General features: G+C 40.1%; 1 protein-coding gene across 1 annotated transcript in view; it reads right to left on the bottom strand.

Annotated features, from left to right (window-relative positions):
• loxhd1 (lipoxygenase homology PLAT domains 1) overlaps nt 1-13740 on the bottom strand; it is a 210406-nt gene extending 196666 nt beyond the window's left edge. The window contains exons 1-4 of the mRNA XM_062972582.1: nt 12900-13740; nt 8630-8744; nt 3999-4079; nt 1678-1862 (exon numbers count right to left, since the gene is read on the bottom strand). Coding sequence (XP_062828652.1) covers nt 1678-1862; nt 3999-4079; nt 8630-8744; nt 12900-13293 — 775 coding nt within the window. The 5' untranslated portion in view covers nt 13294-13740. The remainder of the gene's footprint in view (nt 1-1677; nt 1863-3998; nt 4080-8629; nt 8745-12899) is intronic.
• Between the last annotated feature and the right edge of the window lie 2116 nt (nt 13741-15856).

Raw genomic sequence — 15856 nt, 5'->3', positions numbered from 1 at the left:
TGGACTGGGTGTCCTTTGGGTTCTTTTTCAACTCTAGGATTCTATGATCAGACTACAACTCCCAAAATCCCATGCAAGCCTGACCAATAGTCATACTGTATGAAGATTCTGGGAAATATGCTCCCCAAAAAGTAATGTTTTCAAGCTGTGATAAAATGCTGGAGCCCCCAGTGGTGCAGCGTATTAAACCGCTGAACTGCTGAACTTGCAGACCAAAAGGTTGCAGGTTCGAATCCGGAGAGTGGAGTGAACTCCTACTGTTAGCCACAGCTTCTGCCAACGTAGCAGTTTGAAAACATGCAAATGTGAGTAGATCAATAGGTACCACTCCAGCGGGAAGGTAACGGTGCTCTAGGCAGTCATGCCGGCCACATGACCTTGGAGACTTCTACGGACAACACCGGCTCTTCGGCTTAGAAATGGACATGAGCACCAACCCCCAGAGTCAGACACAACTGGACTTAATGTCAGGAGAAAACCTTTACCTTTTACCTATGCTCCCAAAAAAGTAATATTTTCAAGCTCTGATAAAATGTTATAGGTTTTTTTGGCAAGTATTTCAACCAGATATTTCTTTCAGGAAATTGTGACCCTTAAAACCACAAGTTCAAAACCCTAATATTTGGGAGAGAGGCTAGGAGATTTTTTTAAAAGGGATTTAGAAACATACCTTTATAGATAGCACTGCAGAGATGCTAAGTCTTCGTTGGCTGAACACACTAGCAATTGGTAGCATCTATATCAGCAGGACTTAAAGTCCAAACTTTCAGAGAGCTATCCAGGATACTGAACCTCAGCTCATTATTTGAGCAATAGTTTCAGCACCTTGGATAGCTCCTTCAAAACAGAATAGAGTGGGTCCTGTTAAGATGGAGGCCACTAATCCTTAGTGTGTCAATTTACAATCCTCCACAAAGTAATATACACTAGAATTGTGGTCTGAGAATATCACACTGCCTTGGTCTGCAGGAATTGCCAATTGAAACACATCTGAAAGATGCCCTGTTTAAACACTTTCAAAGATGGCAAGTCTCCCACCTCCCAGAGCAATTTGTTCCACTGTCAGATAGCTCAACAGTAAAGAAGTTTTTCCTAATATTTAGGCTATCTTCTCTTCCAGTTTGAATCCATTGGTCCACATATTGATTTCTGGCTACAGTGGAGTCATCTTCAATCCACTCTGGATTGAAGGAGCTGTCTAAAATGCTGGACCCAATGGCCAAGGTATGTTTATCACCTTGGATAACTCCTGTAAAATTCAGATTTAAACCCACTGGCCAATTCACAGAAGTCACTTTCTGTCATTGCTTGCAGGTATAATACTTGTAACTTCTTATTCTAAACTCCACTGACTGGTGATGGAAATACTTGCATTTTTCTTACCACATTACAGTTGCCAAGAAACTCATTTGAAATTCAGACTGAAACTTAGAAGAGATTCATTGCCTCACAAAAATATTATTGCCATTGACTAATAATATTTATATATTTCCAGGAACATTCCAATTTTATCCATAGCACTTATAAATTCATTTTCCTCTTCTTATAAATGACTTGATTGCATTATGGCACAGAGTATTTCATTCATTCATTCCACAGGTATCATTCTGTGCAAGGTGTTTTGTCTTCATATTGCTATTCAGTTGTTAAGTTCAGCACATCATGACACAAACTTACCTTTGGGAACATCCATGGGGTTGAGGCTGCCAATTAGATCTCTGACATAAAGTCCGTCCCCATCGTCTTTGCTCAGCCAATTGTTGCAAGGGAAATAAAACCGGAGGTGTGGCCTGCTCATGTCCGTCACGATCACGCGGTCCAGATACCAACTGGGACTCATACTCGTGTTGTCATGCTCAATTCTGCATCACCAATAAAGGAAATAAGACAACTCAAATTTTAAATACAGCTGAAAATGTTATATGCATTATATGATACTGGGAGCAAGGCTGTTGTATGCTCAGAATGGTAAAAGTACTAATTTAGTTACAAACAAAGAAGGAGTTTTTTAATGTTTTTAAAATGGCTGAAAATGTCCAGTTTTGCCCCAAGAATAGCCTTAAAACTAAGTTAAATGAATTCAAAAAGCTTTACTTCAGCAAGGTTTAAAGTAGCAAAATTAGAGAAAGTTCATAAAACACTGGGAATTAATTATTTTCACCTTTCACAAAAAAAGAAAGAAGATATTGTACTTGCAAGATTTGAAGACTGAAGGTTTTTTGCTGCACTTTAAGTCAGATGATATAATTTTAATTAAAAACCATAATACAGAGGAAATTAACATATTTTAAGTGGTGAGAAGACAATTTTTTCATGTCTTTTATGGAGAGGTAGATTGGCGTAATTGTTTATATACTTATTGTAGAGTTTCATTAGTGTGTTTATATAGTGTACTCCTAGTCTGTCATGTTGTTTATGTATCATCAATAAAGATTAAAAATAAATTTAAAATCTCATGAAGATTTTATCCAATCACACATTTTCTCTCAGAGATGAACTACAATCTTACAGCAGAAGGTTTTCAATAAATGAACATCCTGACCAAGTGATGGACACTCAAGAGAGAAGGCTAACATTTGAGAGAAAAAATGTAATTTTTCGACTTCCCTACATTTTGGACTTTTGTACTAATTATAAAAACTTCATGAGAAGTTCAGAAGAGCCTCCTCAACCACAAGAGAGTTGGAAATGTTACTAGAAGGGCATCCTGGGAGTTAGCAAGGAATTTCTCAGAACCCAGTTTGCACTCATGGAGGTAAAGCAGTAGTTCCCAACCTTTGGGCCTCCAGGTGTTTTGGACTTCAGCTCCCACAGTTCCTAATAGCTGGTAAACTGGCTGGGATTTCTGGGAGTTGAAGTCCAAAACACCTGGAGACCCAAAGGTTGGGAACCACTGAGGTAAAGTAAGGACAAAGGGAGGAAGAAGAGAAAGAAGTTGAGGGCTTGAATACGACATTTTTAGTTTAAAAATGAGGAGGGAAGCAAAACTAAAAATTAAAAAAATCAAAGAGACACATGATGGAGGAGAAATTGCTTTCCTTAGGAATCTCTAAGTCATCCATTGTAACTCTGTAGTCAACCTCCAGTTGAAATTGACCATGATGTCATGCTGGAGGACCTAGAGATTCCAAGAGAGAACATTTGAATCAAATTGTTGTGACTCAGCAACAGAGTGAAAATGAGGAAGGGGATTTTGGTTTACAGATGCAGGTATCAGATCATGGGATGCAAGATGAATTTCAAGATGATGCTGTAGGGCATAATGGAATTCAGATACAGGCTGGTTCAGAAGTACAGCCTGTGGATGAACTCCAGATGCAGCCTGTCACAGATGAGAACCAAGGAAATTTCCCATATTCCCATGGGAAATAATGAGCTTGATCTGTCTCAGGCTCAGGTTCAGGTGCAAGATAATGGTAATGGGGAATTTGGCCTTGACAGTCAGGGTGAGTCTGAAGGCCCGTTGCTCTCTCAGGCTGATCGTTTACAATTGAAAGGAATGCCATGGTGAAGTCTTAGATTAGCTGGGAAAAGGGAGGCCAGTGAAAGGAAAAAGAGAGCATTTTTGGGTTACTTTTAAAAACAGTATGTTGAATGGCAAATCTTTGTCAAAGCAAATTCTCACTTCATCAGGGTGGATGGTCTATGTCTTCATGCTACTCCTGCTTTGGATATACTCCTGTTTGAGAATCCTTGTAACCTTTGGATTATTGTATCTTTGGAAATGGACTCTTGCTTCTTGTCTATGGATTATTGGATTTACTGACTCTATTTTACCACTACCTTTGGAACTATATTTCTGCCTGCTTTGACACTATATATATTCTGCTTTTGCTCAATAAAATTACAAAAGACTATCTCTGTGTGCGGCCTGGTGTCTACAGCCAGGTGAACTAGTCTGAGGTGCGACACAAATCTACAAAAGCCAAACCCACTAAGGCAGGGGACCAAATGAATGCAAAAAATCCGTCTGAATTGTGGTAACCCAGTCCTATTACCTTATCTTCTTTATAGTACCAACATTGTTGGTCCTCACTCGGAAGACATCCGTTTTGCTCCTTTCAAAGGCAGAGCAGCTCCTGAAATCAAAGCGTAATGATAATGCAATTAACACATTGTAGTAACTGTCATAATATTAAGTAAAAGGGTCAGCTTGGAGATCCTGTAGGACAGAAGTTTCTTATATGTGTTTATGTCTATGACATGGGGATCCACTCGACTCCAGCATGCCTGGTTGTGAGAAATCTTTCAAAACTGCATTAACCAAAACGTGGAGGTGAAATTGTCATGCGACACAGAGAGCAAAAAGGAGGGGAGGTTACCAGTCTGCAGCCAGGAAAGGAGAAGAAACAGAAATACTGTCCTTGAGGAAATGCGTGCCATTTTATCTTATCTGCAGCATGGAGTAAAACAGGGGTGTTGTTGGGGGCTTTTTCTTTAACGTCATGCATTTTGCAAGGCTTTTAATCCGTGAATGCTCTAGAAAACAGCTCACAGGGAAATGCATGCTATTCCATCCTTTTGCCATATTCCATGAACGACAGCATGACCAAGTCATGTTCCTAACTGCCCTTTATAGAGATAACACTTCCACGAAAGAGGGAGAAACGGAGAGACTCGCCAATTGTTACAATCAAATACAAATACTATACTGTTAGAATAATTTTCTCCTAACCTAGTCAGAGAAAATATCTTTTTCTGCAAAATGATGGAGGCATAGGAGACTGGGTTGGGAGCACTGTGGAATAAATGCAGTTTGGCACCCCTTGAACTGCCATGGCAAAATGTGATGGATTCATGGGAGTTGTAGTTTGGTGAAGAAGGCTGAAGGCCTTGTCAAGCTACAATCCCCAGGGTCCCATAGCATTGAGTTATGGCAGTTAACAAGGTCTTTAGCCCACAAAGAGTCTTGACAAACTGAAACTTTTAGGACCCCACAGCATTGAGTTATGGAAGTTAAAGTGGTGTCAAACTGTAGATCACCCTGAGAGGATAGATGGGCACTCTCGTTAGTCTCTTTCCAAAGCAAGTTGACTATCTTTCTACAGACTTTTGAAAACATGTTAGTGTAATGAATTTTCTACTAGTGATTTTGTGTGTTTTGGTAATGCTTTATGTTTTAAATTGGTTTTTATTTTTGTAGTTTAATCACTTTTTAACATTTGCATTTTGCAAATTTCGGTCTCTTTTTCTTGTAACTGTTGTAGGCCACATTGAATTCCAAGGTAATGATGCTGTCACATCCTCCAAATTTGTTGGTTAGGGGCATAGGACTCCCATGAAAATGAAAAACCACAAATCATGAAATTTCTTGTTTTTACCTCTTCAGAAATTTCCAGGTCTTCTGGTATGACTCTAGGGTCAGGTTCTGTGGGATGTGGCCATAGAAACACTTCAGAGGATCTAAAGATTCTTAGAGATTTCTAGAGAGGTGTTATCTATAGAAATATCTAGGTCAATGGTTCTCAACCTGTGGGTCCCCAGATGTTTTGGCCTTCAACTCCCAAAAATCCTAACAGCTGGTAAACTGGCTGGGATTTCTGGGAGTTGTAGGCCAAAACACCTGAGAACCCACAGGTTGAGCACCACTGCTCTAGGTCCTCCAACATGATTGGTGGAAGTTGACAATAAAGTAACATTGAAAAACTAGAGATTCCTTGCAAGAACATTTTAAATCAAATCCATGAATAATCAAATCCACTAAAGTCAAAAACACAAAAGTGGGGGTGACTGTAATAATGGTTGTTGCTATTATTATTATTATTATTATTATTATTATTATTATTATTCACTACTACTACTATTTAGATTCTCTCCCTTGGTAGGGAATAAATTTCTTTTTGAGCAGCTCTCAGAAAATCTCTGCTAATGCCTTTCAAGTTATTGGATGAAATATGGCAAACAGGTCTGAAATTCCATGTATTTCCTTTACCAGTCCCATATTATTTGGCTTTTCAAGACTTTCATATTTTGAGTTGCTTCGCTGGGGAAGGAAGCTCTTTTGAAGGCAACATTTTAAACAACTGCCAAATACCTTTTGTCGGAGCTGTGGAAACGGAGAAAATGTGGGGTTATGACACAAGATTAGCATATTCAAAAAACACTTTTGCATCCAAGGGAAAAGAGACAGGCACAACAAACAGTTTGGCTCTAGAGGTAAAAGAGGTTGAATGTGCAACTTTATTATGCACTTACCTTGAGGTAAGTCCCATTGAATTCAAGGACACTTACTTCTAAGTAAACACATACAAAGCTGTGCTGTCCTTTGTTATGACCAACTTCCAACCCACACTGCAGAATTATAGGGTCCTATGAAATCCTGTGATTTGTAAGTGGGAGTAAGTGTCTCACAAAACTACAAATTCCAGAATTCCATAGCAGTGAGCTATGGCAGTTTAAAGTGGTGTCAAGCTATCAAGTTATTTCAGCTACCGCTAGAACTGTAGGTTTAGGGACCCGGTATGTCTAGCTTTCCAGAAGGCTGAATGAGACACAGATTAATTGAAAGCAAAATCAGAGGTTTTTTCTCAGTGGCCAGAGAGGATGGCAGCAGAGAAAGCACTCCAAATTACTGACTACCACAATTGCAAATACAGCCATTTTTATTTCATTTGATAGCTATTCAAGAGACCTGTGCCAGCTCCTGATTGTCTCAGAAACTAGATCTGCTTCCTGGTTGCCCGGGGATTCCTTCCAACATCATTGCTGGTTGGTCTTTGTAGTGCCAGGATACTCAAATAAACTGCAATTGGATTATTTGAAGTGTCAGTCTGTTTATCAATCTGTCTCTGAGAGAGGCACAATTGGAAAGGAATGCAATGTGGCATTAGGCAATGAGCTCAAGATGAGCTTAATGGTTTGGCTCCAGTGGACATAACAAGATTAGTCCAAAGTATAATAGGTGCTTGAAGATAATGTCCATTTTAATGGGTGTTGTAAGGGTGAGGTTGACTTGAGGCATGGGAGATGAGTAGTAGTGCTGTGCTTTTGTATGGAATTGTTTGTTTTGTGTAGTTTCATTCATTTCATCTAATTTCAATATTTGTTCCCACTAACAAAAATTGAGCGCCTATACGAACAGAATTTTCATCTGGCTTACGAAAAAAATGACAATTTTTGAACCATTGGTTTCAATGGGAGGGTTTCAGAGGGTCACCCCCCCCCCCAACTCAGTTTTTGGGCTAGAGGAGTGAAAATCACCACACACGGAGGGCATTTCGACCCCTTTTAACCCACCAACTTTTAAAACGTTTGGGTCTTCCCCAGAGTACTATTGTTAATAATATTATTATTATTATTAACACCCATTTGCACACATCAGCTGGAATGGGGAGGCAGCCCTCTCTCAGACTCAGCTTAGGGTCCCAGAATAACTATTGTTATTAATATTAATATTATTATTAACACCCATTGGTGCACATCAGCTGTAATGGGAAAGCAGCCCTCTGTCTGTGTCTGCTTATTGTTACGGGGCCTAAATGAAAGGAAAACAGAAGTAAGCATGATGGCTGTACTGCTTTCATTTTCGTGTCGCCTCTTGTTACCTACGAAAATGTTGTCATTCATTTTGTGTAGACTAACGGTCGAAACAAAACAATAGAACGAAGAAAATGAAGGAAAATTTTTCACGCACATCTCTAATGAGTAAGTCCCACAGATAGCCTAGATTGTATCAAGAATAGCAGAAAACAGATCCAGGACCTCTGACACAAATTCACTTAATGTTTCTCTCCCATCTTCCTGTTCATTGTAAGAGAATTATGGAAAGTGAAGCCCCTAGCATTGTTACAGGAAGGGAGATTTTGGCAACTATTATCCAAACAAGTAAAATTGACAAGAGGATCAAATGAATCTGTACCCAAATTGGCATAGTTTGTATAGAGTAGGCCAGAGCCAGTGAGTTCATAGACCAGATAGAGTAGACCAGAGTCAATGAGTTCACATAGAGTAGACCTGTGTATTATAACATGGATCCATTCCATAGTGTAATACTGTTTTTGCAAAATTTGGAACTCTATTTTAATTACTCAAAAGGAGGAATATCTTGGGTTTCTAGCCAAAGCATATTATGGAATTGCTCTAGAGGACTAGAAAATGTCTAAGGAAGTGTTCTCTCTAGACTTCCAGCCTAATTCAAGGATCAATTTCCAACAGAACTTTCAGCTGGAGGACCTAGAAAGATGTTTTCTCTAAGAATTTTTAGGTCCTCCAAAAAACTCTATGGCCAACTTCTGGCAGATCTAACCACAGAGTTGCACTGGAGTACCTAGGAATCCCTAGAGAGCATATTAATCAAATCTGCAAAAAGGACAAAATATAGCTCTGTATTCTGATTAGGATGTGTTTCACTCTCATAGAGTTTGCCATAAATCTACTAAATAGAAATAAAATACAAATCTGAATGGGCACTGTGTATCTGAGTGACAAGAGGATTGACTTGTGCATGTGTTCTGTGCATGCTCAAGAAACCCATGCAGGTAGAACATGTCTTTTTTTTCTTACAAGCTTTCCATGCATTCAGAATGTGCTTCACACGTCTGTGAACCATGTTCTTAGGCAACCACATTGTTCAAAACAACGTCACAGCTCAAGGGCTATGACAACAGCATGGGATCTCTAAAGTACTCACTTGCTAGTCAGGTGGACCTTTGGAGTGATGCCAAATTCACCAAAGAGAATCACAAAGACATTGGCATCAGTGCCTGCTCCCCGGATATCTCCTGTCACTGTCACCACTTCATAGACTGTAGACACAAAAAGATGGAAAATCATGAACTCAAAGAAAAAGTTGCTCTCATTGGGTGCATCTACACCAGAGCTTTTCAAACTGAGTATCGTGACACATTAGTGTGTCGACTGCAGCATGTAGGTGTTTCACGCAAAAATAACAAGAAACCTCTGAATCTATGTGAATTAAGCAATACCATTGAAACCATTAATATCATCAAGATTAAAAATGCTTGATGGAGAAATGTGAGTGCCATTATCTATTATTCCACCAAATGTGCATTCACCCTATCAGTCTCATCATTAAAATGAAGAGTGTTTATTAGTGCTTTACATTTTTAATTCTTGCACATATTTACATATTGCTATTCCTAAATGAGCCTCCAGTGGCTCAGTGTGTTAAAGTGCTGAGGTGCTGAACTTGCAGACCAAAAGGTCCCAGGTTCAAACGCAGGGAGCAGAGTGAGAGCCTGCTGTTAGCTCCAGCTTCTGCCAACCTAGCAGTTCGAAAACATGCAAATGTGAGTAGATCAATAGGTACCGCTCTGGCGGGAAGGTAACGGTGTTCCATGCAGTCATGCTGGCCACATGACCTTGGAGGTGTCTACGGACAACGCCGGCTCTTCGGCTTAGAAATGGAGATGAGCACCAACCCCAGAGTTGGACACGACTGGACTTAACGTCAGGGGAAACCTTTGCCTTTACCTTTATTCCTAAATGGCAAAAATCTTGCAAATGTATTTCATTACCTTACAAATCATATATTTTAAAAAATATAAATGGAAGGATTTTATTAGACATATTGTACTCCCAAACGTTATTACAATTTATGTAGGTATCTCTTCTTGGGGGTTGATTTAACCCAAGCATGGGCAAACTTTGGCTCACCAGGTGTTTTGGACTTGAACTTCCATAATTCCTAACAGCTGGAATTGGAAATTTTTACCAATGTCTTGTTACACATCTCCATGTTTCATTAAAGGGGGTGTTAGCACATCTGCTATATAGTTATGCATGGATTTGCCTTCAAGTTCCCTGCTGATTTAGGATAATCCCATAAATTTCAAAAGGTCTTCTTATACAAGACATCCTCACAGGTGGTTTTGCCAGTTCCTTCCTCTTAAATGTTGCCTCAGCACCTGAGATTCACTGGTGGTCTTCCATGCAAGTACTAACCAAGACTAACTCTGATTAGCTTCCAAGTTCAGACAGGATCTAATGCCTTCAGCTAGGTATACATAGGATTCTGGCAAACATCTCTTTTAAGAAGCTCAGTTCAAGAAGTGCAATCTGCATTATATGAGTTTACATTGACCATTATAATGCAGTTTATTATAAAGCCTAAGAGTTTACTGTACTTGGGTTGCTGTGAGTTTTCTGGACTGTATGGCCATGTTCCAGAATGTTCTGGAACATGGCAATACAGGCCAGAAAACTCACAGCAACCCAGTGATTCTGGCTATGACAGCCTTCAACAACATATTTGCTGTACTTGTTGTAACATAACATTTTCAAAATCTGTTCTGTTGTATGCACTGAGCAATTATTTTATGTGATCAAAAGTAATTCTAATCAAATAACCAATTAAATATTTTAGCCTTGATAGAAAGCTTTCTATATACTTTTGGACAGGGCTTACAAAAAAATCCATTAAAAACGTCATAACTGGACATGACCCTAGTTCTTCCCTACGTGCCATGTAGCTTTAGCACAAAGAGCTACGTTCACAGACCAAAATAGTCCTTTTCACCAGGAGGAGACACAGAGAAGTGAGCTATTGTCTGGACCCCTTAATGCTTGATTGGTGAGCTATTGCAAAGTCCAACATTATTTCTGAGTCATCCCATAAAGAGTGCCTTTTGAGTCATTTGGTGTCCCAACCAGGAGCAAAACCTCCATCTCCTTTTTGGAAGCTGGAGAAGTACAAGCGTCTTGGGTTTTGTCAAAGTGCTGACAGGCTTCAGTTCAGAAATGAGCAAATTCTAATCTAGATTTGAACTGACAAGGCTCAATGTTATAGAATCACTGGTGGTGTAGTTTTGGTCCTTAGCCTTCTCTACCCAAGAGTGCTGGTGCAGCCTGTTTAAAGATATAAATGAATGTATCATTTTCTATATATTCTCACTATCTGCAATGTACCAAAAAGAGATCATTGTCACGGAGCATTTATTTGAAGTCACAAAAATACTTAGAGACCCTAAAGCTTCATGTTCAAGAGATATGTTGTGTGATGTGTCTTGACAGACCCATTGGAGTAGAGCAGAACTGCACCCCACAGGCAGGATGAGTATATCATTTTTTTCCAATTTTTAAACTGATAAGAATAGAAGACACCACAAAACCTTAATTTCTAAGAAGCAAAGAGGACCAAAACTTAAGAGACAATAGATCACAACTCTCAGCAGTCCACTAGCCAGCACAGAATATGGGAGTTCCAGCCTGAAGGCAACTATTCTAAACTCTGAAGAAGACACAGATACACACCAAAAGAACATAACAACCCCAAATTACCAAGTTGAATATTTTCTTGGCAGGTACAGAAGAGCTATTTGAACATTTGACTAGCTTGTCTCATTTGGTAGTAGACCCTCCTTCTTTGAACGTCTTTAAATAAAGGTTGGGTGGTGGCCATATTTCAGGAATGTGTTGATTATGTGTTGCTACATAACGGAGATTTAGACTATATATATCCCTTCTAAGCCTATGCTTCTATGATTCTGAAATCATGAAGAAAGAACCAAGGGTTGAGATACTACATCACGTTGTATAATGTAAATACCTGTATATGGATTTACACACTCAGGCAAATATCCTGTTGCTTAATGCCACCTTGGATCAATTGTTGAATACTGAGTGAACACATAAATAATTCTAGTGAATTCAATGGGTCTACTCTAGTCAGAATTAAAATAGGATTTAGGCTAAACTGTACTACATGATCCTTGTACCAACAAAAGGTGGTGTTGCACCTTGAAACAAGGTACCAAATGGGCAGAATCCAAAGTGCAACCATCTCTAGCCGATGTCCTTCGTTATGAGGGATTGCCATCTTTCAGGAGTGCTTTGATTGTGTCTTCCTATATGGATGGATGTTGGACTAGATGGTCCTTGTGGTCTCTTACAACTCCTTGATTCTATGTGTATTCCACATCTATGTACAAGCCTTCACCTTCACCTTCACCTGAATAAACACAGATGTTCTGTGCTGGATGAAATCAAGAAACCACTAATGTAGTGGTTCTCAACCTGGGGTCCCCAGATGTTTTTGGCCTTCAACTTCCAGAAATCCTAACAGCTGTTAAGCTGGCTGGGATTTCTAGGAGTTGTAAGCCAAAAACATCTGGGGACTCCAGGTTGAGAACCACTGCTTAATGGGAACACATGCATTTATATTACGTGAGACTCACTCCAGCTTAGAAGAGTTAGTGTTGCCTTTACAAATACGGCTACAGACTTGGGCAAGCAAAGTAGGCAACAGATTTTAGATACACCCTCAGTTGTTATCCCAGCCTAGATAAGCATTCCCTCTCTTTCTCTATCTCTCTCAATCTCTCTCATACACATTCCTTTCTGTCCTCTGAACAATCTAATAAAGTAAAACAAATCAGATTATTTCATGGCTGAGTCAGAATGTCCATAGTACACTCAGGGGTGCATCTACATTGTAGAATCAATGCAGTTCACCATCACTTTAATTGCCATGGCTCAATGATACAGAATCCTGGGAGTTGGAATTTGATCATTCTTTAGCTTTCTCTGCCAAATAGCACTGGTGCCTCCCCAAACTACAACTCCCATTATTCACAGCATTCAGCCAGGTCAGTTAAAGTGGTGTCAAATTGCATTAATCCCACAGTGTGGATCAGGCATGGGTAAACTTTGGCCCTCCAGGTGTTTTGGACAACAACTTCCACAATTCCTAATGGCTGGTTAATTGTGGGAGTTGACATCCAAAACACCTGGAGGGCCAAAGTTTGCCCATGCCTGGTGTAGATGGATCCACAATCCAGTTCACTGTATGTTATTTACTCCATTTCTATCCTGCTCTATCTCAGCCCAAGTGGGACTCATTGTGTGCCAGTTCTGCACATTTCTCAATAACTGAAACCTCATTCAAACTGTTTTGAACCCTGTTTGTTATGAATACCAGTTTATTAGCTCCCCACACTCACCTTTCTTCTTGTTGTACTCATCTTCCGATTCGTGAGCCGAGTCTGAATGGTAATCCTGAAGCTCCTGTTCGTACATCTGCGCAAAGTTCTCGTCGTTCTTATTCTTTTTCTTGTCTTTGCTCTTGGATTTCTTGTGTTTCTTCTTCTTCTTCTTCTTCTTTTTCTTCTTCTTCTTCTTCTTTTCCCCATAGTCATCATCCTCGCTATCACTATACTCCTTCTTTTTCTTCTTCCTTTTCTTCTTGCTCTCTTCACCGCTCCCCTCTTCCTCCGATGTAGCCCTCTCTCTTGGTTTCTTCTTTTCGTGCACTTCTTCTACCACCTCCTCTTCTTCCTCTTCCTCCTCCTCTTCTTCCTCCATTTCTTCATCATCTTCCTCAGAAGTTCCATACATTTTGCTACACTTATCACCTACTCTTTCTCTTTCATTATACTATTCAGGCCCTCGTTGCAATTTTTCTTTTGGGGCTTCAACAGCAAATCCTCTAGCTGATGCTCCTTTGAGTTGCCTTCTTTTCCAATGTTCTTGCTTACTTCTAACTTCTCCGCATCTGTTTCTGTCTCTTCCTTGATGGATGTGCCGTAGCTTTTCTTTCCTTCTCTGATCAAAAATCCCATAAAATGATAGTGCCCTTGCTTGTCTCACTCTTTTAAAATTAGTCCTTCTTTCTCCCCTTTGTTTGGTCAAAACCTCTTTTCTTTTCGTGTCTTCCGTTATCCCTTTCCACCGACTTGTCTTCTTTTTCGGGCCCATTACTTATTCATTGACTTGAGTAGAGCGTTTCCTTCTTCTTCGACGCCGTTTTTTTTTTTCCAAAGAGCTTTTGCTCTGCCCAGACTCAATCAGGCAAAAAGGCTACAGTGTCACACCTGGCCAATGGCAAGGAGCCTCCTTTTCCAAATGTAGGTCAGGAGGGAGAACGTCATGAAATGCTATCTTAGGCCTTCGACTTGAGCGGCGGGCAAACCTTATGCCGCTTTGTTTCTCAGAGTACCAACTGCAGCTTCTGAAAGCTCAGAAGGGAGAAAAGTTACCTGCCGTTCCTTCGGTCAGGTGACAGCAAGACAGACAGTGAGATGAAAAGAGAGAGACCCATCCAGCTACCTTATCTGGCTGGTCTGCAGTTGCCTCTCCATTATTCATGGCACTCAGGGTCGCTTTACAGCAAAGGATCTCCAACTTAGTCACTGAGAGACTCCCAAAGTCGAAAGAAGAATAAGGTTCAGAGTTCTCTCCCCAAAATCCTATCAATAGCCTCTGATCCAATGTGTTATGGTGCCAAAGTATGGATAATTGGTACCTTCTTTGAATTTTGAGTGCCCTTCTATTTTATTTTAGTGCATCTACACTAGAATTAACACAGTTTGTCATGGCTCAGTTCTATGGCATCATAGTGATTATAGTTTTACACGGTCTGCTCAAGAATACTGGTGCTTCACCAAATTACAAATCCCAGGATTCCAGATCATTGAAGCTATGGTAGCTAAAGTGACTTATGACTTATGCCAACCCAAATGCACATGGGGGTTTTTTTGGGCAGGATTTATTTAGATGGGATTCTTTTCACCTTACCCTGAGCATGTCACCTATGGGTTTCCAGAGTGGAGTGGGGATTCGAACCCTGTTTTCCAGAGTCATAATCCAACACCCAAAGCACTAAACCAAGATGGTTTTGAAGTATTTCACAAGACTGATTTCAATATTTACTTTTAAAATCCTAGAAAAGTAGGTGCCAGGGGAAAGGATTTTCACTAAGCTTTCCCTAAGACATGCTAGTATTTATATACAGTATAGCAATTGTTTTTAACTAGAGATGAGCAGTATTCAAAGACCTTCAAAAACTTGACTGTGCAGGGGGGGATAACTACTTGGGATTTTAACCTCACACTCAACCTTCTGTTCACTGTGTGACCTTGGATAAAGTTGCTACCAATTAGTAATAGCACTCTATTTGCAAAATGTAATTAAAAATTGAAATAATATCTACCTGCAACCTAGGGGCATTCTGTAGCAGGAATTATTGGGGGTGTTCCAGGAAGCAGCGTCTATATTTGACATATTGCAAAGGACAGCCAGTCTGAAATTGCTAGAAGGCTTTTACAAGCATTTCATCAATTGAGAAGAAAACAGATCATACATATTTCGGGTTGCAAGTTTAGGATCATGCAATGCCTAATTTTTTTAGGCCAAATTTTTCCCAATTTTGGCATGACAATCCCAATTAATCTTCTCTCATCCCACTTTTTGGCTGCTTTTAGCATGTCTGTCATACCCCAGCCACCTTTAGCTTCTGAACCTGATCGAGAAATGAACTATGACCAGGATGAGGCTTATACTGACTTTTTACCTAGTCCACAAAGCTCTTTCCAATTACAGCTGCTGGCTGTTGATAGCTCAGATGATTCCTTAATTGGGAGAGAAAGTGAAAATATTACTCCCATGGCTGAAGCAGATGTTCTTAGTTCCCCAGAGAATGTGTCCTTCAACAGAAGGGAGTTTCTACATCGCATGCTTCTGAGAAACAAGAACTCCACAGGAGTAACCGCTTGGCATCTTGAGGGAATAATGGATAGAAGGTTTTCCCTTGGGAACCTTTAGGGAGTTTGGCTTTCCTTGTTTGTGATCAAATCTAAGTTACATAAAAGGGTTTTGGACTGTGGACACTTCGCGGTGTCAACGTTGCTATTTCCTGAGAAAGGTTCACCGACTCCAGCTCCTGTTTCTTCCAAGCCAAGTTTCCAGTTCCTGGCGGCCAAGCCGAGCCGTGACTCCCAAACAGACCCGGAGTAAGTCTACTTCCTTGCCTTGTTCCTGAACCAAGTTTTGCCCCAGCTTCTTCTCGTTCCTGCCTTGATATCAAAGACTTCTTAGTGACTTTGGACTTTGTTATTCAGTCTTGCTTCCTTGTTGTTCCCCGCTCAAGAACTTCCCAACAGTTTTGAGCGTGTTTCGGTTT

The sequence above is a fragment of the Anolis carolinensis genome, chromosome 2, assembly GCF_035594765.1.
Source record: "Anolis carolinensis isolate JA03-04 chromosome 2, rAnoCar3.1.pri, whole genome shotgun sequence".
In the NCBI taxonomy this organism is placed as follows: domain Eukaryota; kingdom Metazoa; phylum Chordata; class Lepidosauria; order Squamata; family Dactyloidae; genus Anolis; species Anolis carolinensis.
The sequence above is the reverse complement of the archived record's forward strand: the minus strand, read 5'-3'. Positions and strand labels throughout refer to the sequence as shown.